This window comes from Pyxicephalus adspersus, chromosome 2 (assembly GCF_032062135.1).
Source record: "Pyxicephalus adspersus chromosome 2, UCB_Pads_2.0, whole genome shotgun sequence".
NCBI classification, from domain to species: domain Eukaryota; kingdom Metazoa; phylum Chordata; class Amphibia; order Anura; family Pyxicephalidae; genus Pyxicephalus; species Pyxicephalus adspersus.
The window spans coordinates 13,303,761-13,330,207 of NC_092859.1; the positions used below are offsets into that span (position 1 = coordinate 13,303,761).

Genomic DNA, 26,447 nt, shown 5'->3' on the forward strand with positions numbered 1-26,447 from the left:
ATGACACAGGACAGGGGGCGTGCCCTGTAGTGCAACGTGCTTCCGGTCCAGGCGCAAGCATGGCTGAGCTGAAGATCAATCGGGGGTTCGCTGAGCGCTACGAGCGGTACCGGGAGAAGGAGGAGCTGCAGCGGCGTAAGTGTTCGGTTACTTGAGTGGTTCCCAAACCCCACCAGGCATACCCCACCTTTGCAGACCCAGGCTGGCCTTAGGGCCTAGTAGCAGTGACACAAGGTGCAGCCTGTGTGTGCAGACTGCTGGTGGGCATGCTGAGATTTGTGGTTCTTCCATGGGAGCAGCTGAGGTTCATTTTGTACTATTGTACTTCCCTCACCCCCTAGATTGTAAGCTCTTTGGGGCAGGGTCCTCTCCTCCTGTGTTACTGTCTGTATTCATCTGTCATTTGGAACCCCTATTTATTGTACAGCGCTGTGTAATATGTTGGCGCTATATAAATCCTGTTTATTATTAATAATAATAATAATAATAATAATAATAATAATAATATTCAAATTTCTGTACTTCATTGCATCAGGCAGCATCACAGTACAACACTGGAGTTCCATAACGCAGTACAACACTGGAGATCACAAGCTGTTGTAAAGTTCCCTGCCATCATATCGTCCAGCATTTCATTGGCGTGCTTCTTTACTTTGTGCTAGATAATTGCCAATCTAAACATGTGATCACTGACAAATCATTGAAACAAAAAATGCTCCATAACATCAAAACATTTTTATACCCAATTGGTTTCAGGTGCGGAAGGGTACAATCTGTCCGCGCAGATTCATTTTGGCTGTTGTCATCTTTTAATGTGTGTACAGATGTCCTAAGACAATTAATGATCGTGCTCACAATTACACAGGCATGTCAAGTTAGTGCATGCTCTTTAAGTGATCACATCTGGCATCAGTACAATGGGCTGCCGTGGTCTGCAAAAGGCTTTGTTTTTGACACACTGGGCCCCAATTATGAAAGCTGGCCAAGATTGGAGAAGATAAGCCATCATGGATGAACCTGGGTGATCCTGCAATTTTTGAAAGGTTGTAATCCAGGATTGAAAACATTTTCCAGCTAATAGCAAATTATTTTAATGAAATCCATTCCTAGATTTGCAATGACGGTATGGACAGATGGTGAGGGGGCCTGCTTAAAAAGTGAAATAAAACACATTTCTTTCATTGTATAAAAGGGACAGGCACCCTTTTATAGAATGCTGAAAATATAATGATAAGTCTGCCTTAAGTAGAGTGCCCCAATAATAATATTCCCTTGGATGTGTATGCTCACAGCTGTTAATGTGTTTTTTTTTTTTTTTTTTTGTAGTAAAGGATCGATATGGTGACAAAGCTGAGGAAAACAGTGAGTCTTCCAGCTCGGAATCTGAGGATGAGCCGGTGAGTAATGAATTTTGCAACGTGTAAAGCAGAGGTGTCAAACTCAAATGCACAGAGGGCCGAAATTTAAAACTTAGACCAAGTCGGGGGCCAAACTTGAAATTTATTGAAAAAATTTAGGAAGTTTACTACTGCATCCATACCTAACAAAAACAAACCCCCCTACACACACTTTAGGGTTGAAAAGACTAATTTCTATCTATCTATGCAGCATGTGTGTTGTTCATCCTCTCACATCACAAGTTTGTCTGACACTAAATATTACACTATGCAGTCTCTAGGGCAGGGGTCAGCGAAGTTTTTTGGCCAATAGGCCATTTATGGGGTAGGTGGGAGCACAGTAGGCCGGACCTGCCTTAATGGCTCTGCCCACCACCAGGGAACGCCCTCTGAAGTGAAATCCCTCTCCTCCATATGCATTGCGGAGGAGAGGGATTTACCTTCAGGGAGGTTTCCCTATTTACCGTTGGCGTATCAACGTGGTAAATAGGGAAACAACTGCAAGGGGGCGGCTCCGGCTCAAGTAGTTCCTAACGCCCCTTGGCCAATCCGCCGGCGTTAGGCCGAAACGAACTACCGGCTAGGCCGTATCTGGCCGACCCTTGCTCTAATGGATTGAAACAAACGCAATGCCCCTGGTAGTCAGGCACCATGTGATCATTGCTTAGGCTTTGTGTCACATGATGGGTGTACAGGAATATTGTCTATGTATTCCATGTTTTCAAAATGGTGATGTGAGGTGGTAACGTGGGTAGGCGGGCAAGATGTAGGTAATTTTCTAAATTATTTGGGGGGGGGGGCAAAAAATGACATTGAGGGTCCACGGGCCAGATTTTGACAACCCTGGTGTGAAGGAATAAAGTAAGAGTAGAGTAAGTGTTGCCCATAGCTCCCTATCAAATCCCAACATTTATTTTAAAGGATGATATTAAAGCTCCAATGGACATTTATTTGAATTCTTCCTGTTACATGTAACCCCAAAAAATAACTGGGAGCATTTTGAGTGTTTGCCTGTATGAGCCAGCCAGATTTTTTTCAAAATTTTACCTGGGTGTTCTTATTTATTGCACAGTGTTAGGGATTCTGTCTTACGGGGATCAGGAATGAAAAGGAAGCCTATTGTTTCCTATGAGTCCAGTTCATACTACAATGGTGCCCTGGACAGAATTCTTCAAATACCACCTACTAGTGCTCCATCACCAGGTAAACACACAACAGTGGGAGCTTAGGCTACGTACACACGTGCAATAATTCTTGTCTGATAATGGGCTCCGGGCCGATATCGGACAAGAATCCTGCATGTGTACAGTGCTATCATACATCCTGGTAGATTGATGCACGGGGTGCCGCTCTGTTGTTCATGCATCTTTCAGTCTTTTGTCTTTGGAAAGAATCATGAAAGATCCATTCCAATGACAATTATTGCATGTGTGTACTTAGCCTAAGGATTGTTGTAAGTTGGAGAATCTAGCAGGCCAGATGTTCATCAGTGAGGTAGGAGCACTGGGAAGCAGTATGAGAGGCAACGCTAATGGATAGTGGGGCAGAGACAGTCCAGGCAGCATAAATGCAGGGGGACATGGTGGCAAGGTGACTGGAGAATAAGAAAGACAGGGACATCTGTAATGCCAAAAAAAACACACTACACATGCTAAAAAGCACTAGCCAAATGACAGTCAGGGTTTGCTAAAAGTACAAGTGAGCAAAAACATTCAAAGCATAGTAAATTTATGTAACATACTTACCAGTGTGGCTATCACTCTAGCAGAACTCTAACCACTGTTGGGCTCTTTAACACCCCACATTTCTAAGTGTGTTCAATGTCTGTGGATCCCTGATGTGGTTCCTCCCAGCATATGCTATGTTGGGGACTGCTGCAGGGATACACTAGTAATGTCCTCCACTTTACTGCTTTTTTTTTTTTTTAAGGGTGTATGTTGCAAATGTGTCCCCAATTATATAATTATTTCTATTGTGTTGCATGTGTCATCTTTTCCCCCTAATGGAGCTCATAATCTAATTTCTCTTCTCTAGGAGATTGATCCAGAACTGGACAAGGACTTTTATCGAACCTTGTCATTGCTCAAAAAGAAAGATCCTAGGATATATCAAGAGGATACCACTTTTTACAGGGAAACAGGTATCTACAAATACACTACAGTGCCTTGACTCTCGCTTTTTTTTTAGCTGAAAAAATAAACTTGTTTTCCCTTTAGATGAAACTTCTTCAAAGCAGAGTAAATCCACCAAGGAAAAGCCCATGTACCTTAAAGATTATGAGCGGAAAGTGATTTTGGAGAAGGAAGGGTGAGGTGGCTACACGCTGTGACAATACATTAATTTTAACTCTAAATGTTTTACTTCTTAATGAGCCTCATAATAATAGCATTCCTCTGTCTTTGTAGAAAATATGAGGATGAAGAAAGCTCTGATGGAGAGGATGGCATATTTCAAGATCAGGTAGGAGCTTGTGAGGATATTGAAGCTTTGGCTGAGCAATCATTGCTACCCTCTGTTCATTCTGGTGTTGGTTCTATGTAGCGGGGAGGCCTTTGCACTTTTTGGTATACTTGATAGCAGAGGTCGGCAAACTCCAGCCTTTAGGCCAGATACCGCCTAGCCGGTAGTTTGTTCTGGCCTAACGCCCCCTGGCTGATCCGGCCTAATCCTGGCCGACAACCGGAGCCAGACAAACAACCGGAGCAGCCAGAGCTGCATGCGGCCTTGAGCCTCCGTTTTGTGGCTCCCTTCCCTATTTACCGTAGCTGTCGTTAACACTTCCGCCACCTGGTAAAATAGGGAACATTCCCTCTCTTCCGTATGAATTGCGGAGGAGAGGAATTTCCCTTCAAGGGGTGTTCCGCTTTGGGGCGGGGCTATTAGGGCGGGACTCGAGAGAGAGTCCGGCTTAGTGTACTCCTGCCTACCCCTAAAATGTCCTATTGGCCAAAAAAGTTTGCTGACCTCTGCTTTATAGCAAACAAAACATAACACATTACTGTGGTAATGCATGTAGAACTTACAGTGCACTTACAAATACAGATATGAACAGGGCTTAACCCCTTCAGATCACTGGAGTCAAGGAAGGGGTCTGTGGCTGTGGAGTTATGTTCCAGTAGGTTTATTGAAAGTGACATTTAGCACAGTTTTTATTTTTTATCTTCCACTGGAAGGTAAAATGTTCTGGTACAGTATTATCTGTCTTTTCCAAAACTGTGTGACATCTCTCACTCATAATGGCTGTTGTCATAGTGTGTCCATTATGAGGCTGACTTTAGGCTGCAACTATTTTGTTGATTGGATTTCTAGATCCCAAATGAGTAAATATTGCTCAGGGTTATTGTATGTGGTGATCACATCCAGATGTCATCTTTCATTTTTTCTTCTTCAGTAGAAAGGTGACAGATGAAATCCAGACGTTATTTGTTGCGTGTGAATGTGTATCATTCATTTAGGCAGGTGTACTGTATTCATGATTAACTAGTATTGCTTGTGAGCAAAGAAATTAATAAACATTATTTTCATTTTGTTTTTGCAGAGGTCTCGATCTCCAACATACCTAGAGGAACAGAGACAGATCAAAGAAAGGTGGGTGAGCTACCTATCAGTTGTCCCAATTGTGAATTTTATTCTGTGCTATTATGACTAGCAGGAGAGAATGGAGGACTTTGCAGTGACGGATTTCTACCATTGTAAAAGTTTTGTCCATCATATGTGTATTTTTTACAAATTGGAGTTTGTCCCACCTGACGCATGTGACATAGAGGTATGTGACATGAATTCTGTCCCTCCTACCCGAAGGTGACACAGATAGAAGGTGCTGTGAAGTAATGTAGATTCTGTACCCCCTCCACAGGCTGACAGAGGAGTAGCTATTTTACATGGTTCCTGTTCTTTTAATATTCGATGACATTCAATAAATGCTTCTTTCATTTTTTTGTTTTTGTTTTGTTTATCTTAGTTTTCAAAAGTTTGTCCGGGACAGTGACAGCGAAGAGGATGAAGGGACCACAGCTAATTTGCTAACCAAACGAGTGAAAACCAAAAAAGAGCAGGTAAGCAACATCTCCAGACATTCCAATGCCTATAGCAAGCAATCGGAAATGATTTTTTAACAAGTGGCTGTTGGAAGCTAAATGGTTGCTATTTGCAACAGTAACTGTCTGACACGCCAGTATTCAAAGGGGAAAAAATTCCTAAATTTTTCTGGAACTGTTGCAGTGTAGAATAGAGCTTTCCTTATATATGCAAGGTAAAGTTTCTTTATGTTTATATATGTCCCATGACTTTCCTGTAGGAGGCAGAGGAAGAGAAATACGTTGCGTGGCTGAAAGGGCAGAAAGAAATCGAAGAAAAAGAAGATCTGAAGGAAATGGTAGGTACAGCTGCACACACATAAAGAAGCAGAGGTGGGGTCTAATGGTGTCTCTACTGCTCCTTTACAAACAATTTAGAATAAAAATACTGTCCAGTTTCTAAAACAAAGTTATGTACTTTGCAAACCTCTTATCTTTAGTTGATGTAATACTCAATATTATGTGAAGCCTAATTCTTTTTAACGAATGGAAGAGCTGGTAGGAGTACCTGTTAAAATGACCTGACCTGGTAAAATCATGACAAAAGGTAATTACTCTATCATTTTGTGGGTGAATAGCACTGGTTGCAGACCAAATTATGTTTTGTTCATACAGAGTTATCTTAAGCAATACTGGACTGACCCTTCCTTAGACGAGGGAGAGAAGTTTTTGAGAGATTATATTCTAAACAAAGAGTACGTGGAGTCTGAATCGGATGAAGAGGAGGAATGGTGAGATATATTTAGCTGAGTTATCTATCATTTGATAAGACTTGTGAATAATAGCCTGTGAACTTTATTAGAGTACTGGTAATTCCTTTTTTTTCTTTCTTGTTTTTATTTTGAGTCCCAACTGTTTTATCAACTCAACAAATACATTAATTCAGTTTATCTTCAGATTTACATAAATGATCCTCGTTATTAGTACATGGCTATTAGTGTGCATCTTTCATTTCAGTAAAATTTTGCTGCAATGAACTCCAGCACTTTAAAAACCCCAGATTTATATCTCAAAGACACTGCCTTTTTGAATTTATAGTGTAATGGTCTGTTGCATTTCTGATCTGCTGGTCTGATTGCTGTGAGTATACAGATGGGCACAAGCAGAAAATACTTTATGTATCCCAATATTACGCATTGCAATCCATCATAGTCCTTTCTGTTTAATTTGGCAGCTCCACAGAGCTCCTGCTCATGTTGTAGGAAAAACTTTCATTGAGGAGTTATAGATGCTTCTATTTTCTGTAAGAATGCCTGGTTATCATGTCCTTAGAATAGTAAGTCAGTATAGAAGCCAGAGACAGACAGGTAATTGAGTATTTTTAGTAAAAGATCAAGCAATGACAGCCTCTGTAATAGTTCAAGTTTTCTGTCCTAAAAAATATTCGCTGTAAATTGCTATTTATGGAACAATCCACAAATATTTATTGAAATTTGCGTAATGATAACTTGATTCAATTTGCAGAATGTATAAACTGACATTGCCATGTTACTGGATTTTTTGAGCAATATTAGTTTCACCTGAATTTTATTGTCTCCATTTCTGCTTTATTCCTTATATGCTTTGTGTTTATATGCCGTGTGTTTGTTTTTCAGCCCCCCAGCACTGGAGGAAGCACCGCACGTATCTGATTCGGAGGATGAAGGGGAACTTTTCCTGAAGAAACAAGAAGATTTTGAACGAAAGTATAACTTCCGATTTGAGGAGCCTGATTCTGATTTGGTATGTTTACCAGTGCATGGGATGAGTGTGTGCAAAGTGCAGTTTGTGACCAGTATAATACTTCGGGAAGACAGCTGGAAAAAGTGTGAGTTCAGAAAGGAACTAATCTTAGGCAGATTTGAAAAAGCATAAGGGTTGTGTCACACTAATAGAGACACACGAACAGCAGGTTAGCAGTTACCTTCCATTATGGTAGGTCTCATTTGTTGGACGAAATAGTGATAAGTTGTTCCTTCACTTCTTTGCTTGTGTGTGAGATTCTGCAGCATTTCATCCAGTGATGGAGTGAAGCCCATGCTAGAAGGGTTTCTTAAGATTCTACTGATGACAAGGTATCTATATCGCAAGTGTGATGTAGCTCCTAAGCAGCAGCTATTGACAGAAGGTATCCAAGTTTTGTCATTCTTAGTGCATTTCCCCTGTTGGAAAAAAGGAGTCATTCCAATACAGAAATGTGTGTATCATGTTGATAGACAATCTATAATGTATACAATATATGGTTGAATAATGCTAATCCCAGCATTAAGCACAATCTTTACACAGTTCTCAGAAGTCAACAATCCAAGAGGGATTTTTAAAGCTTCAAGAAAAAAAAAAAAGAATAACATGATATAAAAAAAAATACATTTTATTATGAGATTTGAATCATTCAACCATAATCTTTAAAATATATTTAAAAATTTACACAATATAGAGCCAAGAAATTTCACAAATGGGGCATGCCATATGTTTAGCATGATGGAAACTTTAATATACCTTAGACAAAATTATTAGACACCCGTAAACTCAGTATATTGTGCAGCTGAACAGAAATGTTTTTTGAGCAGGGGAGGAGTTTTTTGTGTACTGTATTCTATACAAGTAATATTATGTGAATATTGTTATTTACACATCGGTACTCAGTAATAGGCCAATAAATGACTGATGTGTTATGGTGTAATATGTATCTGTATGTCTGTTCATAGTATGTATGTGTATGCATTCTGTAGTATAATCTGCCCTTCTTTGTTTGCAGGTTAAGACTTTTCCCAGAACCATCGCTCAGTCTGTGAGAAGAAAAGATGACCGAAGGAAGCTAAAACGAGAGGAGATAAAGGAGAGGAAAAGGAAGGTAAGGTTAGATTTTTTTTCTGTAGGAAGGGAAACAGATGAGTGGTACATATGGCTGTCAACATTGTAGTGGTCATTTTGTTTTGTGTCCTCTTCAGGAAAAAGAAAAAAAGGAAGAAGAGCTGAAGCAGCTGAAAAACCTAAAGAGGAAGGAGCTGCAGGACAAGTTGCAGAAGCTGCGGGAGCTGACAGGAGAGCAAAATTTAGGAGTTACTGAAGAGGACCTTATGGAAGATTTTGACCCTGAAAAGCATGATGAAATTATGCAGGTACACACTTTTTTTACCCTCTGCTGCTGGCAGTGTGGGTGATGTCATGGCAAAGGAATAGGAGCAGCTGCACCTGCAGCAACCAGTTAGAAACCACCTTTCTGTGCAGTCTGTTCTAACCTGATCTATGGTTGCATAACTTTTCTTGCATTCTTATCCATTAAACTTCTATGTATCTGTTTATTTTTATTCTTGTAGAAATGCTTTGGGGATGATTATTATGGTGTAGAGGAGGACCAGAAGCCACAATTTGATGATGAAGAGGAGCTGGATGGTGAGTTTTTGATACCCCCTTTTATTATTGTGAATCTAGGTAAACAATTTTATTTTTAGATTTTGGTTTACTTTCCTTCCTGTCTCCTTTCTTATAGGGGAATGGAATTGGGATAACTGGACTGGAGCAGAAGAGGAGAGGAAAGATGAAGAGGACGAGAATAATGAGCAAGTGGAAGACTCCCAAATCTACTGTGATGACCCAAACTTTGTGGTATTTTTGTCATTTCTTTTTTTTTGCATCTGGAAGTAAATCTATTACCTATTGTACTGTTTACTTAATATGCAGTACTCTGATCTTGGTGGAAGTTTGTGTTATGGCAGATAAGTTTCTTTCTGTCCTCCCAGGGATCTTTGCCTTGTAGCTGCAGTTCCACTTTACCAAACTATGTTTGGCATATGCTCTTTTTTTGCTCCCTTTGATCTATTAAAACTAAAATCTGCATTTAAAAGTATTGTCTAAAACAAGAGGCTTATGCATGATTTCTTGAATCTTGATGTCTTTTGTGTATTTGTTCTGTGAAGTAACTCCTTAACACTTTGCCTCTGTGCAGCTTTCTGCAATACAAACAGGTCACTTCTGCTCACTTTTCTTGTAAATTGTAACTGGTCTTTTATCCTGTAGAAAAGGTTAGTTGCTATTCTCTATTCTCCTAGTGCAGGGTGGCTCAGCCTGTGTCCTGCAAACTGCAGGTCACTTCTGTTTCTGATTTTCATGACTGGACATGTGACTTATAACGCTTTACTAGTCACTGCTTCTATTTCTGTTTGTGACTGGTTTTGTATCTGACCTTCCACCCTCCTTTACATTTCTAGAGACATCTTTCTATGAGTGAATCAAACATAAGACTGCTCTGATGTCACTGATACTTTTACAATGCAATATCTTGAGTTGTGGGGGCATTTGGAACACATTGTTATTACACCTGGTTTTTAGCTTTAACATTTTTGTGGGTTTTCACTGCAGCATGGAAAAGTAATTTAAAATAGAGAACTGTGCAAAATTAACATAATTGGTCAGCTAACATTGGTAATATTTTGTATGTAGTGACATCCCATTTGGTGCACAGTGTGCCAACCTGTGTATAGTTCCAAAAATGCAGTCCAAAAAATGGAAAGACACTTCACAGCCTTTTATGGGATTATCATATTAATGTTTTTTTTTCCATGTATCCAAAACTACAATATTTTGGTTAAACCTTTTCAGGTTCACCAGATTCCACAGCTGATGTATGGCTTACTTTATCTGAGCTTACTAAATCTTGAGCAATTAAGGATCTGTAGTATAAATTGGATTATCGCACAATGGCTGTAGTGTAATTTTTTTTTTTTTTTTTACTTTTTGTGGTACCAGGCCTTGTTTGTCCAGAAAGGACCCCAATTTTGACAGAGGTGTAAAACACATGAGATTCTTATATCCCTGTCATATTCAGCTGTGATGATTAGTAAGAAGGCACCAACATTTGTGTAGTGACTGCATTGGTTATATTGGTGTGCCCATTTCTTGTTTACTTCAGATGGATGCAGACTACGACCCTCAGGCTGCTCCTGCCCCATCACGTAAGGAAAGAAAAAGGATGCGACTAGAGAGAGAGAAAAACGCCAAAAAAAGGAAGAAGTCCCTTTTTGCAGAAGTTGTGAGCAAAGAGAAGCCTGTCTTTAATCCAGGTCTGTTGGGCAAGTGAGGTTGATTACCTAATGTCTGTAGTGTTCTGCTTAAGCCAAATTTTGTGCATTGTGACTTTAAATCTACCATACAGTTGTACCCATTCCAGGCCTATGTTGGTGGAGGACTGTTTTTTTGAGCAAGCAGCCTAAACCTGTCAAAACAGTTATTAGCTGTATTTTGTTAGTTTAAATAAAGGCCAATAAAATCTAACACTGAGAGGCACATACACACACACTCCTTTGAACTAGTTAGGCTGCCAATGCTGAATCCAAGCTTTACCCTAGACCGGGGGTCGGCAACCTGCGGCTCCCGAGCCGCATGCGGCTCTTTGGATGGGAAGCTGCGGCTCTTTCTCTCATCCTATGTGAAACTACCGTATTTTTTGCCGTATAAGACACACTTTTTCTTCCCCAAAACTGGGGTTTTACGAACGATTTTTTGCCCAATCGATCGTTCGTCGTTCGATTGGAACGATAAAAATTGGAAGTGTGTACGCACCTTAAGGAACTGATCTGTTACCTTGCTATCTTATCCAATTAGCATACCCCTTGCACTACAGCACAACTGGTTGGTTATGTCTGCTGATTCTGCCTTACAGGCACCACAAAAAGCTAATGCCAGTCAAAATTTGGTATTGCTTGTATTAAAAAAACATTTAAAAGATGTGAAAGCATCGTTTGTGTGCATTGAGTATGTCTGCCTGCAGTTCAACTTTCAATTAAAAATTGTTCCATATCTTTTGATTATGGTAAAACATAAGAGATTAAATGATCTGTATTATGAACCATGTAGGAAAACAGCCCTACATATTCCACAGTCAACAGTGCAAACCAAGGCAAACTGCTGGTTCACAGATGCAGCATGAGGAATAGAGAGGATAATCTAATAGACAAAGGTAATCCATCTCTGTGACTCCTTGTCACAAAACGGTGAAAACACGCAATAGAATCTAAGCTATTCACTGTTAAAGTGCAGCTAAACTTTTCTGTATGAACAAGTTCCAAATCCAGCTACCAGGGTGAAACACATGTTTTATAAAGTAAAAAAAAAAAAAAAAAACTTTAATTCCTGACTTACCTTACCTGAGATAAATCCTCCACTTGTGTCTTGAATTCTCGACCCTACTAGACCCTGTAGCTAACAGTGGAAGGGTTTTGGCACCAAAGGCAGTGCTGTGAATCTGTCAATCCAAAAATCAGTGTTAGGTATCCAAAAATCAGTGTTAGGTATAGGCAAGAGATGTCCTACAAGCTACAGGTTTGTATCTGGTGGCGGTACTAAAGGCCATCCACCCTCCTTCCCCATCCCACTGTACTTAAAGCAGGCACAGCCTACATGGAAATGACAACTTTAGTCTGATTTCAGCTTAAGTGAATCATCATTCCTACATGATCACAGAAAGCTGTATTAGGCAGATTTTACTGATGAGCGCAAATTATATATGTGGGACATTGCAGAGGTACCGGAAGAAACTGTAAAATCACATGCCCTTAAAATTAAACATTACTGCACATATTTTTTTTATTGGAAGTTGTATTTCTTCCTTCCCCAAAGATCTTTGGAAACTAGTTGATTTTGACAAAGGTGTCTTTCTATGGAGGGGATAGACTGAGATTAACCTATAAATCTCTTAGAAGCACAAGTCCATGCCAAGCAAACATAAACTTTAAACAGGATTTTGATGTATTTTACAGAACTGAAAAAGAAGACCTTTTTGACCAAAATATATTCAATCAGAAAGCACAGAATACTTGGAAGAAACAGCAAATCTTGAAGTCTATAATCGAGAGGTAGGTTTTCCAATATGACAATAAACGCTGAGTAACAGCAAGAATTTAGCTGAGGGTGGGCAAATTAACGAGGGTCATTACCATGAGCAGTGACATGAATGCAGGAGAGCAGAAACATAGGGGGTGGCAAGACAGGGCCATTTATTTAAGAGTGGGGAAGGGTTGGGACAGTTGTCAGGTTTTCATTCTATTCTTACTTTCCACCTCGGTGATGCTCACCCCCTCAAATTTCTTGTGGTGTCACCTGGACTGAAAGTTAAAGCCACTTGTCAGCAAAGGACAGACAGCAATGAACACTTGACAGAGGGTTTGAATTTAACTCTTTGAACCCCCCACAGAAGTTTTTGGGCTGATTTCATACTGAACATGTTTGTGTCAATCTTCAGCATCTTTAATAAAGGAGAAACCATGGACATCTCTAGTAATGCAGGGATGTACTGAATTCTTTTTTTGTCCTGACATGCACATTGAATGTGAATGTGGACATAATAAATTCTAAGCAGTTAAAAAGTAGTGTTGTGTGCTTACTAAATATATTTTGATGTAGAATCTTGCTTCCCCTTGATCATTTGACTTATGCTAAAATATTCCAGGGGATTCAAGAAGTAGAAATCATGTTTTTAATTTTTGGAATAAAAAGTTAAAATAATATTTTGCTGAATAAAATTTTTTTTTTTTATCCTCTGTAAGTGCTGAAAACTCAGAATCAACAACAACCTCAAAGACAAAAGTAGGCAAGAAACGTAGAGACAAACTGAAGAACCAGACAGAGGAGAGGCAGCTGGCATTTGAATCTGCTAAAACAGAACTAACTCCTTTACCAGACCCTAGTAAAAAATCTCCATATATTGAAGATTCTTCAGAGCAGGGGGGGAACAAAGAATTGGCCTCTGTTCAAAAAGCACTGATAAAACAATCTTTATCCAAGAGAGCTCATGGCAAAGAAAGTAAGGAGGAAAAGCCAAAAGCCAACAGTTTACCAGCGGGGAAGAAAGACTTTGCAAAGCCTGATGTATTGAAGGTAACAGTAAAAGAAAGCTCCAAGGACAAGCCAAATCCCAGCAGTGAACCAACAGAAAGAAAAGGCTCTGCCAAAGCTGAACTACCAAAAGCAACAGTGAATGAAAGCTCTGAGGACAAACCAAATGCCAACAACATACCAGGAAGGAAGAAAGACTCTGCCAAGGCTAAATTGCTGGAGGAAGCCGTGAATGACTTATGTTTGAAAGAAAAGAAAAAGAAAGTCAAACGAAAGGCTGGACGTCTTCTCGGTTCCACACTGCGAATGGGTGGGAGGGAATTTAGTGGGCAGAGACTGCGGGCATATGGCTTGAACCCCAAGAGGTTGCGGTATAGGCAACTGGGAAGAGAAAAGCGGAAGATGAAGGAAAAACAGCAGAAACAAACTTCTAAAGAGAACTAAGAATTGGTACTATACACATACTTTGTCAGATAACACAATATAAGCAGCTTTTCTTCAGAACAATAAAGCAGTTTTTTACAATGTACAGATTTAACACATTAGTTTAAAATCTTGGCGAACACAAATATGTCTTCACTGTATTTTCATGTAAAAATTTATTTTAAGCTGTGAGAATGCCTGCACTCAACAATCAGACCTTAGGCCCCGGACACTTGTTTGACAGTATATAACAAATATCTTTGCAAAGGTGCTGAAAATTTAATTTGAGAGATTTTTTTTTTTTTTACTAATAACTGTTAAGAGAGAAGGCACTGCCACTGTGCATTGACAAGCAGACTTCCAGACAAATTTTAGTGTTTGAGAAAAAAGTAAATCTCACACAAAGGCCTATCTACATTAGGGTAGGGAACAAAAAAATGCAGCTTTGTAATCATTAAAACATCAATAAATGTATTTTATTGCAAGCTCTGTAACTATTGGAAGTTACCTAATATCATCCTTTTAGAGCAAGGGCTTGTGTGTAGAGAAAAAGAAGGGGATGGGAGAGAGTTGTGTAATTAGAGGGTAAAGGGAGAGAAGTTGAGTTGTATATGTAAAAAAAGGAGGGGAAGGGGAGAGAAATTGAGGTGTGTGTGTAAAGAAAGAGAGGGAAAGGGGAGAGAGATTGAGGGGTGTGCGTGTGTAAAGAGCGAGGAAGAGAGGAGAGATTGAGGGTGTGTGTGTGTGTGTGTGTGTGTGTGTGTGTGTGTGTGTGTGTGTGTGTGTGTGTGTGTGTCATTGCAGAAGAATTTCTTTTAGGTTTTCATCATGGCAACCTAGTCTCGCAGTGTGATGATTTAGATAGAGATGTTGATATTGCCTGGCCGGTGCCATGTATTAGACAGGAGCGCACTAGTAAAGAATGGAAGAAATCCTGCAGCAGCAGGATAATGGCCTGAACTAATCTTCCACCTATCATCCAGATGTACGGTTTCAGCAATAATACATGGTGTATACATGTATATTGCTGGTGTGCATAACACAGCTGGTCAAATTTCTACTCTAGTAGAGCATTCTACTTTTTAGGTTTATTAAATTCAAAATGCATACAGATTTTTTTTTTTAAATATATAAATTTTTTTAATTTAGAAAGTTTAAACCATAGATGATCAGGTAAGCCAAAATGTCTAGGTGTTTTCTACCTTTATAATAATCTTTTAAAAATAAAGACAAAAAATGCAACCATCTGTGTTGAGAAAAGTCATTTTGTAGAGGATTTTCTAAAGACTCCATTTTCTTAAATAATACTTTTTAAGTCTCCATGGGACTTCTTCGAGAAAAAAAATCTCAAATTCAATCTCAAATTTGCCATCCATCGTGGAACAACAAATATCTAAATATCTGATTCTAGAGCATAAAACTTCAAAGTGGTCAGCAAGGTATTACTAACTCAACCCAATCTTGGTCTTTTGACTTTGTATTTCTAAATCCTGTGAACCAGAAGATTTGAACTCTCCAGGCTCCTCCAAGTTAGGTTCCGATAGTTTTAGCTGCTCGATCTTTTTCTGTCTGGACTCTGAGTTTCTGAGTCTTGAGTCACTCTCCTGCTCCAATAGCTTCTCCAAGGCTTTGAAGGCCTCACTTCCTGGTTCCTAATTTAAACTGCTTCTCTTGCAGATCTCTTTCTTCCTAGAGGGGCAGGAGTAATACAAGTTATCCACCTGCTGACAAAAATTGCATTGTCTCCCGAATGGACAAAATGCATACAGATGCCAGGTGACAATTATACTTCGTCTTAGAGGAACTTCTCAGTAGTTGATGAGCAAACAGAAAATAGGGAACTTTTTGGCAGTCAGGGAACATAGACCCCTTGACACCCACTTAAAAAATAAATGCAAGTAAAACCACATAGAGGCTGATAGGGCAATCTCCTATTGATCCCAGATCAATTTTCCCTCTTTCTGATCACTTCTGTTTACAGCGCTGGAAGAGTATGTAACACATGCAATTTAATGTGTGTTAGATCACTCTCAAAACTTTGTTTGCACACAGTTTATATAACAGTTCAAAGGCATGATAAGTGCATGATCACATGACTACAGACAATTAGCAGACATGACAGATGTCCTTGTGGTTCTCTTAGAACAATATATTTTTGTCAAAGTAACAGATATATGGCCGTAGGGAGGAAAGGAAGAGTTTTAAGGTAAAAAGGGGGGAAGCGGATGCTAGTTTACTGATGAGTACAACTACTTTCAACATAATTCAATCTTCTACAAAATTACAAAAATAACTAACTTATTAACTAACTTAAATTACAAAAACAACTAAGAATCAGCAAAATTCCTCAGCTACCTTCAATTCCCTCTTTTTATCCTTCAACAAAGGATAACTGCTTGACCTCATACCTCTGTTCCTTTACATACAAATAGACAGCTTCAGGTACTTGGGCATACATAACTTGAGGGAGGTGATTGATTTTCTGTAGTACTGTCATCCTACAGTGGGGTATTTCAGAGGGGTTACAAGTCATACGGTAACATACATCTTCCTGTGTAATATTTATAGTATGTGTAAAAATCATACATTTTTCTGGCGATCATAGGTTTTACAGTTGTTGCAAAAGTTATACGGGTTATGAAGTAAACTTTCACTTTCAGTAACATCAGTGTCATTGTAGATATTGCTAAAGACTCTAAGCAGTATGCTGATTGGAGTGGAGACAGCAATCAAACAAGAAGTTAACATATCTTGAGTACTATGCATATCAGATAAGCAAAAACTAGAGCTATAATATATTTTTCTGCAAGACGTTCCCATATGTTACCAAGGTTTTGTGCTTGTGCATAGCATTGACCAACACTACATCTCCGGGCTTGAATGGGTGCGTTGGTTGATCTGTAGGGAGAGGAAAAGATAGATGTCTCTGTAGTTGCTGTTTAGTTTTTCAGTTAACGTAGCTACATATTGATCCTGAATTTGTTTTAAGTCCCCCGGTAGTAAGATAAGGGATTCTTTGGCCCAAGGGTTGGGGAATGGATGTCCCAATAAAATTTCAAAGGGTGATAGCTTATTAACTGGATTGGGTGTCATTCTTATTTCTGCTAGCACGGCTGGTAGGTATTAGTCCCACTTATAGAATGTCCCTCCAGTTGCTTTCCTAAGTCTTTCAATGTCCTATTCATTCTTTCTACTACTCCAGCCCTCTGGGGGTGATATGGGATGTGGAACTTCCATTCTATGTTCATCATTTTTGAAATCTCCTGTGTGACTGGAGTGCCTTTGAGCCTATTCTCACTGGGCATCCAAATCTATTGATGATCTCCTTGCATAGTATCTTGGCTACTGTCCTTGCATTTTCCTGACTACAAAATCTACCCATCTGCTGAATCTATTTGTAATCACTAACATTATCTGACATCCATTGGCCTTTGGCATGTGTGTGAAGTCAATTTGTAACTCCTGAAATGGACCCTGTGGTGGTAACAAATGTTCATGTTGTCCTGCTTTCTTTCCTTGCATGGTATTTCTAGCACATGTTAAACAACGTGAAAGTATGGCTTGTGTTTGTTCCTTTAAATTCTGGGCACAAAATCGCTTGTTTATTTCTTGTGTTGTGGTCTTAATGCTTTTGTGTCCTATACTGTGACTTTGAAAAACAATGACGGGTACTGCTTTTCGGGGCAGCCCTACTATCCCTCCTTTTGACCAGATTCCAAAAGAATCTAAGGCCAATCTTTCCTTTTCCCAGAATTCAATGTCCTGTGGGGTGGCGAAGGACTGTAATTGTGTTAGAAGTGTGTTGGTTTCAGTGGAAGCTGGGAAGGCGAGCAGAAGTGTATCAGAAGTGTGTGCTTGACATTTGACAATGGCTATTTGATTGGGGAGGTGAATGTAAAAGTTTTGAAATTATTGTGGAGTGCTGAATAGGTTTTCCATCCGCTGTGGTAAAACCTCTTCGATGCCAAAATGGCTTCAAAATCATGTACGACTCCAAAAGCATAGCGGGAGTCAGTGAATATTTTTTTTACAGCTTTTCCTTCTATAATTTCACAGGCTCTCGTGAGTGCTATCAATTCTGTGGCTTGGGAAGAGTTAACAGGGAGAGTGGGGCTGCTTTAAGGACTGTGTCTGGGAGATGTACCATGTCATATCTAGCTAAATAAGTTTTGTCAGAGGGTCGCAAACAAGACCCATCTACAAAAACATTTTCTGATAGAGAAATGGGTGTTGTGGATAAGTCTGAACGTGGTGTTGATGTGTTCTGTATTTCAGTGAGTGTGACTCCAGTACTTCATCCTCAGGCCCTTTAAGACCTAAGAGGGCATTGAGCACAGCAACAGGACCTCTGTTAGCAGAAGCATATTTTACACCTAATCCCGCAGTGGATGTTAGGATAACTTCATAACCAGACAACCTTTGTGCTGTTATATATTGAGTGGTTAAATCTAAAGCAAGTGTAGTACAGCATGGGATGTGTAAAGTATCGTCTCGTGACCCAAAGTTAGAAATGAGACACTTTCTACAGCCATTGCACACACTGCCAGCACACGCAGACAGGCTGGCATGCCTTGCACAGTAACAGGCAGTGTCTTAGAGACATATGCCACAGGCCTCAATTTACCTCCATGCATCTGAGCAAGCACAGCAGCCCTGGTTTTACAATACTCTCTTGCATATAATACAAATGGTACATTGAAATTCGGCATTCCCAATGCAGGGGCAGAGGTCAGGGATTCTTTTATCATCAAATATGCTTTAGTCATTTCATCATTCCCCTTCTGATCACTCATGTGCCATTCATACCGGTATTCCCCTTCTGATCACTCATGTGCCATTCAAATTCCCTTTCTGATCACTCTGTGCCTTTCAAATTTCCTTTCTGATCACTCTGTGTCATTCAAAATCCCCTTCTGATCACTCTGTGCCATTCAAATTCCCCTTCCGATCACTCTGTGCTTTTTTCCACTGTACGGCAGTTAGGACAGGGAACAGCAGGGGGCGCTGTGCCGGCTTCTTTCACTGCAGTTAGGAGGAGACACGCTGCTGCAGAGAGGAGAAGAGACACACGCTGCATGCAGCCAGCGAGGAGAAGAGACAAACACAGGATCGGGTATCTGGTGAGTATCATATTTTAATTATTTTATAACACATTTGTCATATAGGACGCACCAACTTTTCCCCCCCAGTTTTGGGGAAGAAAAAGTGCATCTTATACGGCAAAAAATACGGTAATCATGCCAAGAAAGCTGAGCAGCTGTTTCTTTGTGGGCAAGGCAGACTGGTAATGGCATGTACATGGCTGGGGGCTAGCAGCCAGGATCCTGGGGTTAAAAGCATTCCCAGGAATGTGACCTGTTGCAGACAGAACTGAATCTTTTCTGCGACACCCTTTGTCTCCCCTTTTCCAGAAAACACAACAATGACACCTCTGACATGCCTCCTGCGAGGGGCTACTGTACATAACAATAAAGAGGAACCATGCTGCGGCTGCCAGTTGGCAACCACCTGCTGGAGGGCAATTGAGAAGACTGCCGGGTAGTCAACAAAGCCCTGGGGCAAGCGGCACCAGGTATATTGTTGTCCCTTGAAAAAAAAGCCATAAGGGGCTGAGTCTTGAGTGAGAATGGTATGGAGAAAAATGCAAAATCAATAACATTGTAAAATTGGGTCTCGGGCGGTACTGCAGTAAGGATGGTACTAAGATCTGACATGACCGGTGTTAGGGGTGTGATCAGCTCATTGATGGCTCTGAGATCCTGTGTAACGGTATGAGCCATCTGGCTTTTTGACAGGATTTACTGGAGTATTGTAGGGAGAGCAGGGTCTCTTAAGTATGCCTTGCTGGCAGAAAGATTGAATCATAATTGAATCATGGGTGCTAAGGAATCTTCCTTGTCTTTAGTTAGAGGGTACTGCTATAGGTATATTGGTGTATGTGGTTTTGTAAGTGCTGTATATGGGGTGCAGTCCAGGAATCCCACGTCAAATGGTCCAGTGGACCATGTGCTGTCAGGAACTGGAAAATCCAATAGGGGCCCTTTCAAGGTTGTACTGACATAATTCGCTCCCTTTGGGTCAACAGCCAATGACATTCCCAGAGATCCCATCAGGTCTCTTCCTAACAGGTTAACTGGACAACTAGGGAATACCTTGAATGAGTGATGTGTAATGTATTCTCCATGTACTGTACATATGGGAATATGAGGTGTGTGTCGTGTAGGGGTGATGGCGTTTATTCCCACAGAGGGCCCACCAGATGTAGATGGACCTGACCAGAATCGGAGGACAGAAAAAGTCGCTCCTATGTCTACTAAGAAGTCTGTCAGGAATTGTCCTACTTCTAATGTGTTTATTGGGTTTTCATCAGCCTGGTCAGAGATCAAGTGGTGGTGGAGTCCCTGTACATGGGGTTGGGATGACTTAGGCAGATCCAAACATCCTGCAGCATCCTTTGATAATAACTGGGCAAAAATGTTTGGGGCATCTAAAGTGCTCCAGTTGGCAATAATCATTTTGGCAGTGAGCCCATGTTCAGGAATCATTCCATTAATCAGTGAATAATACTATACTCAAATCTCCTCCTAATCCTAAACCTGCTTCTTCCCTCCACACTTTCATAAACCTTCTAGCATAATCACTTACAATTTCTCCTGGCTTTTGCTTGCATGCTAATGCAATAGCCATGGATTTCCTATCTCTGTGTAATCTTACAAACTCAGTGTGTAACTCTTCTCATAACGTTTTATAGTGTGCATCAGTTATAAAGGGATAATTATTTACATTTGTTTGTGCAGGAGTTGGGATGGATCGGGACATTTTATGTTCTCCGTTCCATTTTTCAGGTGTAATGTAACCTTCTGCACTACAGGTAATATTATAGGGGGCATCCCTGTTGTCAGGTTTCTAGCACACTTTTATATGTTTTTTTTTTTTTTTACATGTTTCTTATAGGGATATTTAGGTTCCTCTGGGTTATTCCCCTTACCTTGGGAATTTCCCATAGTTGCAGTATAAATTACAGTATAAATATCAGACGTTTATACACAGTAATTGTTAATTTAGTTAGTTCAGTTAGTTTAGTTGGTAGCTGCATTGCTCGCTGACGTCTTGTTCCCAGGACCGCTTACCAAAACGCAGTTTAGGTCACGTTACTGCTTGCCCGAGGCAACCACAGCAGTGAGGATTGACCCCACCTCACCTTGGCAACCAGATTAGAACACAAACTTATCTTATATACAATATTTCTTACACTTCTATATCATGCAACAAAATTCTTATACTCTATACATTAAAACAGAGGCCACGAGTGAGAACATATTTAATAAAAGATTTCCCAATTCTTCCTAACCAAGGACCCAGTCCTTCTAAGAGGGAGTCTACACTGTCACAGTGCTTAGGTTCGTAAGATATCTACAGGGACCCAGGGAAGGGCAGAGGTAGAAAAGGAAATTTCTACTTACCCGATCCTGGTCTTTTTAAGGTGGATATCCCACTTCTGACACCAAACTGTTAAGGCGATTTCCTATTGATCCCAGACCTAGTTGCTAGTTTACTGATAAGAAGAGTACAACTACTTTCAACATAATTCAATCATCTACAACACATAACAAAAGTACAAAAATAATTAACTTCAAGAATCAGCAAAATTCCTCAGCTACTTTTGGAGGCTATGTATTTGAAATGCTTATTTGTACTGTTTGGTCTTTATTTTCCCTTGCAATATGTCTTTGAACCTCTTCTTAAAGTGGAAAGCAAGTAAAAAAAAAATACATGCTACTTTTTAATCTATGGTGCATTGACAGCTTCCTGTACAAATGAGAGTTGGCAATCACATGCTTCAATAACAGCAAAAGGAACTAAGGCTTCAATTGCAAGGTAATTTGCATCAGAACATGAGGAAAGTTCATCTCATTCTTAACCAGTCTTAAAATTAAATAAAAAGGACAACAGATTTACAAAAACACCTGACATTGTGTGGTGTAATCTACACTGCGCAAGCCCATCTTTAGTAAATAAAACCCATGCAACAAAAAAGTGAAGCACACAAATGGAGCTCACAACAACTTACACCAGGTGACTTACATGGTTCCAGTCCAAAATTGAATAGGGTCTCTTTGCCTGAACGATCTAGGAAGTAAGGCTCCTGACCGAGAACAGGGCCTGCCAAATTGAGCAGTTACTGAAGCCAGATTTTTTTGATTGAAAAATAAGCTTTTTTGAGCATGACAACACTAACAATACAGGTAGGGTACATTCACCCAAGGAATTTTGACAAAATGTGCAAAAACACATTACAATCCCCCCCCAACACACATGCAAATACATACACATCCTGCATGACTTTGCCATACCCCAGCGGATTGCATGCAACATCTTTTACATCTAATACATTCCTAACAAGCTCCCTTTCAGTTGTCCACTTCCAAAAAATTCATCAAGGTAGAGTCCCTGAGCTGACTGAGGACCAGTATGCAACTGTCCTCAATGAACATCCTCTCCCTCCTATGGATAAAGTGCTGCCTGGCACACCAGATAGCGTCCTTAAAACAATTTATGATCCTCCAAGCTCCTTTGATAATCTCTACCGTGTATATGCCGTGGAACAGACCACACAGCACAGTGCAGTATGTGATGGATGTTCTTGACACGTATCAGTTTAGATCCTGTCCCAGGGACCCCCAACAAGGATTGGGCCTAGAGTCACTGCCATAACACGTGCAAGGCAGTCTCCTCTTTGATGATGCAAAAACAAAGGGCAGTTCCTGTACCTACATAAGTTCCCAGTGTGCTTGAAAGTCCTAAGGAGCAGTCTTCCTTGAACAGCCATCCAGGCCAAGTTCCTGTGCCTGTTGGTAAAATGTCTTGGATCTGATGTTTGTCAAGACCTCTTTGCATGTGCTTACATTGTGGCCCAGGACTGGTTCCATTGAGTTGTTTCTACGGGTAGCCTTGTAGGCGGTCTTCAGTTTCCACAGGTCCAGCCTAAAGCCGTGCAGCTCTTAATGAACTTGAAGGTGTACAAGTAAAACCAAGGGGTGTCCCACTTGTCCTATTCCAGGCTCCTCCACAAGAGGAGGAAGAAACGTGACAAAGAGTTCCCTGCAGAATTATTTGTTTGCCACTTTTTGATGGAGGGTGCTATTCCCTTATGAGCTAGCCCTGAAGTCTTGAGGAGTGCTTTGGCCTTATGGTCAGGTACTCTCCCTTACTCTTCTTCGGGAGAGCTCCCAGCCTAATATCTGTTGGGATGGCTTATGCCGTCCCATAGAGAACCGAACCTGTCGGATTTCGGTTAGACAGGCTAGTAGGCCCATTCCAGCTCTTGGTCTTTTGGCTAAGATCAAGTGTAGTATCTACCTTTGCCCTTAGGGGTGTCAAAGTGGAGACGGTGAAACTCTGTTGTTCTATCCAAGCCAATAGGTCCTGGTGAGGTACCCTTGGCCTGGTAGGATCGTCGATTAAATTCGGCTTCACCTACTTGCTGCTATTGGGTTAGAGGCTTAGCCTTTGCCAGGAACAAGTTTGCGATAACCCCTTTCCATCACTTTTGTGTCACTACCTTGGTAGTAGACACTGAACTGCCTTTTCAAAGGCAAAAGAGCTAAAGAAGCGGATTATCGACAGGAAGACACAGAGGAAGCCGACACCAGAAGCCACAGCCCAAGCCAAAGACGAAGCCCGAGGTGCCTGAGATGAAGACTGCTGAAAATGGCTCCAAGGATATCAACCGAGAAAAAGAAGCACATTGGACAGGCCCAAGCCAGCAATGTGCGAGAAGATGATGAGAGACCGTCCACCTCCGCCCCAGCAAGACCAGCCCCAGCTGCATCTGCAGAGGCCAGTGGAAGACGCCAGACATGAAGCAGACGGTCGTCCTGCAACTGAAGGCGCTGAACGGCCAAATCCCGGACATGACAGCGGAGGTCTTTGGATGGAAGATGGTCATCGAGCAAGGGTTCACGAATGCCGAGACGCTCTCCATCCAAGTCTTCATGAGAGTTATCTTCTACATAACCTTTGTATCTGTCTCCAATCTGTCCCAGAACAATGGACGGGGGAGGGCGAGCGGTCAGCCTGGGCAAGCAACTTCTCCTTTCAGTCACTCGGCCTCCTAATCCTTATGGCTCTAGCGTCTTCTTCCACCAAAGAAAAATTTTTGCGGCTCTTTAAAAACTTCGAAATTTTGTAAATTGTAATTTTTGGCTCTTCCGACTCCAAAGGTTGCAGACCCCTGCCCTAGACAGATGCTGTTTAGTGTAACGTTAACATGTGCTTCAAGGATATAGAGACTTCTAAATATAAACTTCTAAAGGATATATGCCTTCTAAAATTTTTGGCGGCATTATCCAATGGCTCTGAATATTCTTAATATTCTTGTTATGTGATTGCCAATGCTTTAGTACCTAAACAATATGATCTCCCCATGTTTTATAATATTCCAATTGCAAACTGTAGGGTAAATGAATACACATACCCTGGTTGATAAACAAAGAGGGATGGCAGTTGATTGATTGATTGTTCACCAGGGTTGGCGTGGGATTTGTTGCAAAGCTTTTAAAGTAACTAATGTAGGAAAGTTTTCTCAAAGATTCTTACTTCCTATTGATTTATCTGACTACATATTTATTTCAGTGCAACTCCTTTTTAAGGATACCTTTTTGAATGTAATTATATCACCTCATTTACATTCATTAGACATCATTTTTGTTTTTTGTAAACAGATGATAAAACATTCCAGGAATATGTGGAAGAGTATTATAAGATGGACTACGAGGATATTGTGGATGATCTTCCTTGTCGGTTCAAGTATCGTCAGGTGGTTCCTTGTGACTTTGGACTTAGCACTGAGGAGGTGAGGATGCGTTGAGCTACGTTTAACTAACCAAGCTTTTAAATACTTTAAATTTAGTTCACCATCAAAGCAGATTCAAAACATTGCTGTTGAAAGGATAAGTGGTTAACTTACCAACATGCACTGTAACTTAGCCTGTTCAACAGAGAGTTATTAAAAAGTAGGAGTCTATAACTATAGTCTGGATGGTCTTTTCTGTGTGCTACCACTTTGGAACCCATACTGAACTGCCCAAAAGCATGGAATATCATTAAAGTGATTGAAATTTAAAAACATTTTTTCACAGGAACTTAAGAACAGTAAGATTTAATTACAGTGTTCTCCCCAGCCTCTTTTAGCTGGGTGCACCACCCGGCACTTTTCAATTACCTCCCGGCTGTTTTCAGGTTGTTACTGAAATGTTGGGTCAAGGTACAGGAGCACTGGAAAGTTGGGGCATGACACAAAGGTGATAGAAAAATGTGATATTTAACTTCAGAAAGTTAGAATAAAGTATAGGTGGGGAGAATGTGTTGTAGTAGAAAGCTAACAAAATTCCAACTTCAAAACAAGCAGTTAATATAACTTTCATGTGTTCAGGGAACACCTGCCATAATTACTATATTCACAGTACATTAGTGTGGTTGTCAGTGAGAACAATGCCTTTTACATTGTCTGCTATTCGGAAGAATGTCACCCTTACAGATAGTTAAAAAGATCATTGTTTGCACAAATTTCTCATTGCTCAAAAAATCCCTGGCAACCTCTGGAGGAACCCCAGCTGGGAAACACTGGCTTAGAGAAACTTCCTGCTGTGTATGAAACAGAAAAGCTACCTAATAAAACACAGATTTTTTTTTAAATGTGAAATGTCAGTTTTGTCAATTCTGTTTATAAACATGGTTTACTGATTTAAATGATCTAGTGTGTCTTTGGAAATGTCTGTTGGAATTGTGAGTTGCAGGCTTTGTCTGCCTTCCTCATGTCTGTGGCATAGTGTAGATTGCTAATTTTGAGTTTATGTATAACTATAGTGGAATTTAGTATTCACTTTCCAAATTTAATCTTTCAGATCCTGACTGCCGATGACAAAGAACTCAACAGATGGTGTTCACTAAGGAAAACTTGTATGTACAGGTGAGAGTAATCCCCCCATGTTAGCTGAACCATTAAATTACATTTGAACGGCAGGCAAGGCAGGTAAAATGCATCCTTTTTTTTTTAGGAAATGCTGATTGGTCCATTCAGTAGATGCATGCAGTTGGTTAGAAAAAACATGTTGATTAGAGTGCTCATAGACCTGACACCTGAATATTCATGCCACACAGAATCAGAAGACGTAGTGGGCTAAAGCTACATACACACTTCCAATTATTATCGTTGGAAAACGAACGACGAACGTTCATGCACGATATATATGAACGATCGTATAGCACCGATCCTGCACATAGAGTTAACGACACGATCGTTCGTAGATATTGTACACACAATAGATACAAAAAAAAAAAAAAAAAAAAGGTAACTGGATCTTAGACGGGCCAAGTGGTGTATTTGTTGATAAAAAAGCTCATGTATATTTTGTTTTGCCTGATTTTTCTTTTAGTTAACATTTTAGTGGATTTTTTAACCTACTGATATTCCTAATACAGTTTTTCAGAAGAAAATGGTGGTTAACACTACGGTACAGTATAAGCCTCAATCTGCATTTTAGAGATATGTACTGTAAAGCTAAGCATTGAAAAGAGTAAGATAGAGAGAGAGATTTTTCTTTATTATGCACATGGATCTGTGTGGTCCAAGTCACTAAACACTATTGCTACTAAATTAGGGCTTATTACTATGAATTTAGACACACTTTTAAATTTTTAAATTAATATTTTAGAGGCTGGATAAAGGTTTATTGCT

The 26,447-nt window shown here is 40.2% G+C and overlaps 2 protein-coding genes across 2 annotated transcripts; both read left to right on the forward strand.

Annotated features, from left to right (window-relative positions):
• On the forward strand, positions 1–25,979 carry LOC140322938 (protein KRI1 homolog). Its single transcript, XM_072399601.1, has 17 exons — positions 1–135; positions 1,327–1,397; positions 3,432–3,537; positions 3,614–3,704; positions 3,803–3,857; positions 4,936–4,985; positions 5,359–5,452; positions 5,695–5,772; positions 6,089–6,204; positions 7,069–7,195; positions 8,211–8,306; positions 8,404–8,574; positions 8,773–8,848; positions 8,946–9,061; positions 10,365–10,515; positions 24,433–24,563; positions 25,615–25,979. Exons 1-17 carry the CDS (start codon positions 60–62, stop codon positions 25,681–25,683), a joined length of 1,674 nt encoding a protein of 557 aa, XP_072255702.1. The 5' UTR covers positions 1–59; the 3' UTR covers positions 25,684–25,979.
• On the forward strand, positions 11,756–14,950 carry LOC140324843 (uncharacterized). The gene is made up of 3 exons (XM_072402969.1): positions 11,756–11,773; positions 12,086–12,306; positions 12,997–14,950. Exons 1-3 carry the CDS (start codon positions 11,756–11,758, stop codon positions 13,727–13,729), a joined length of 972 nt encoding a protein of 323 aa, XP_072259070.1. The 3' UTR covers positions 13,730–14,950.
• Positions 25,980–26,447: the final 468 nt, after the last annotated feature.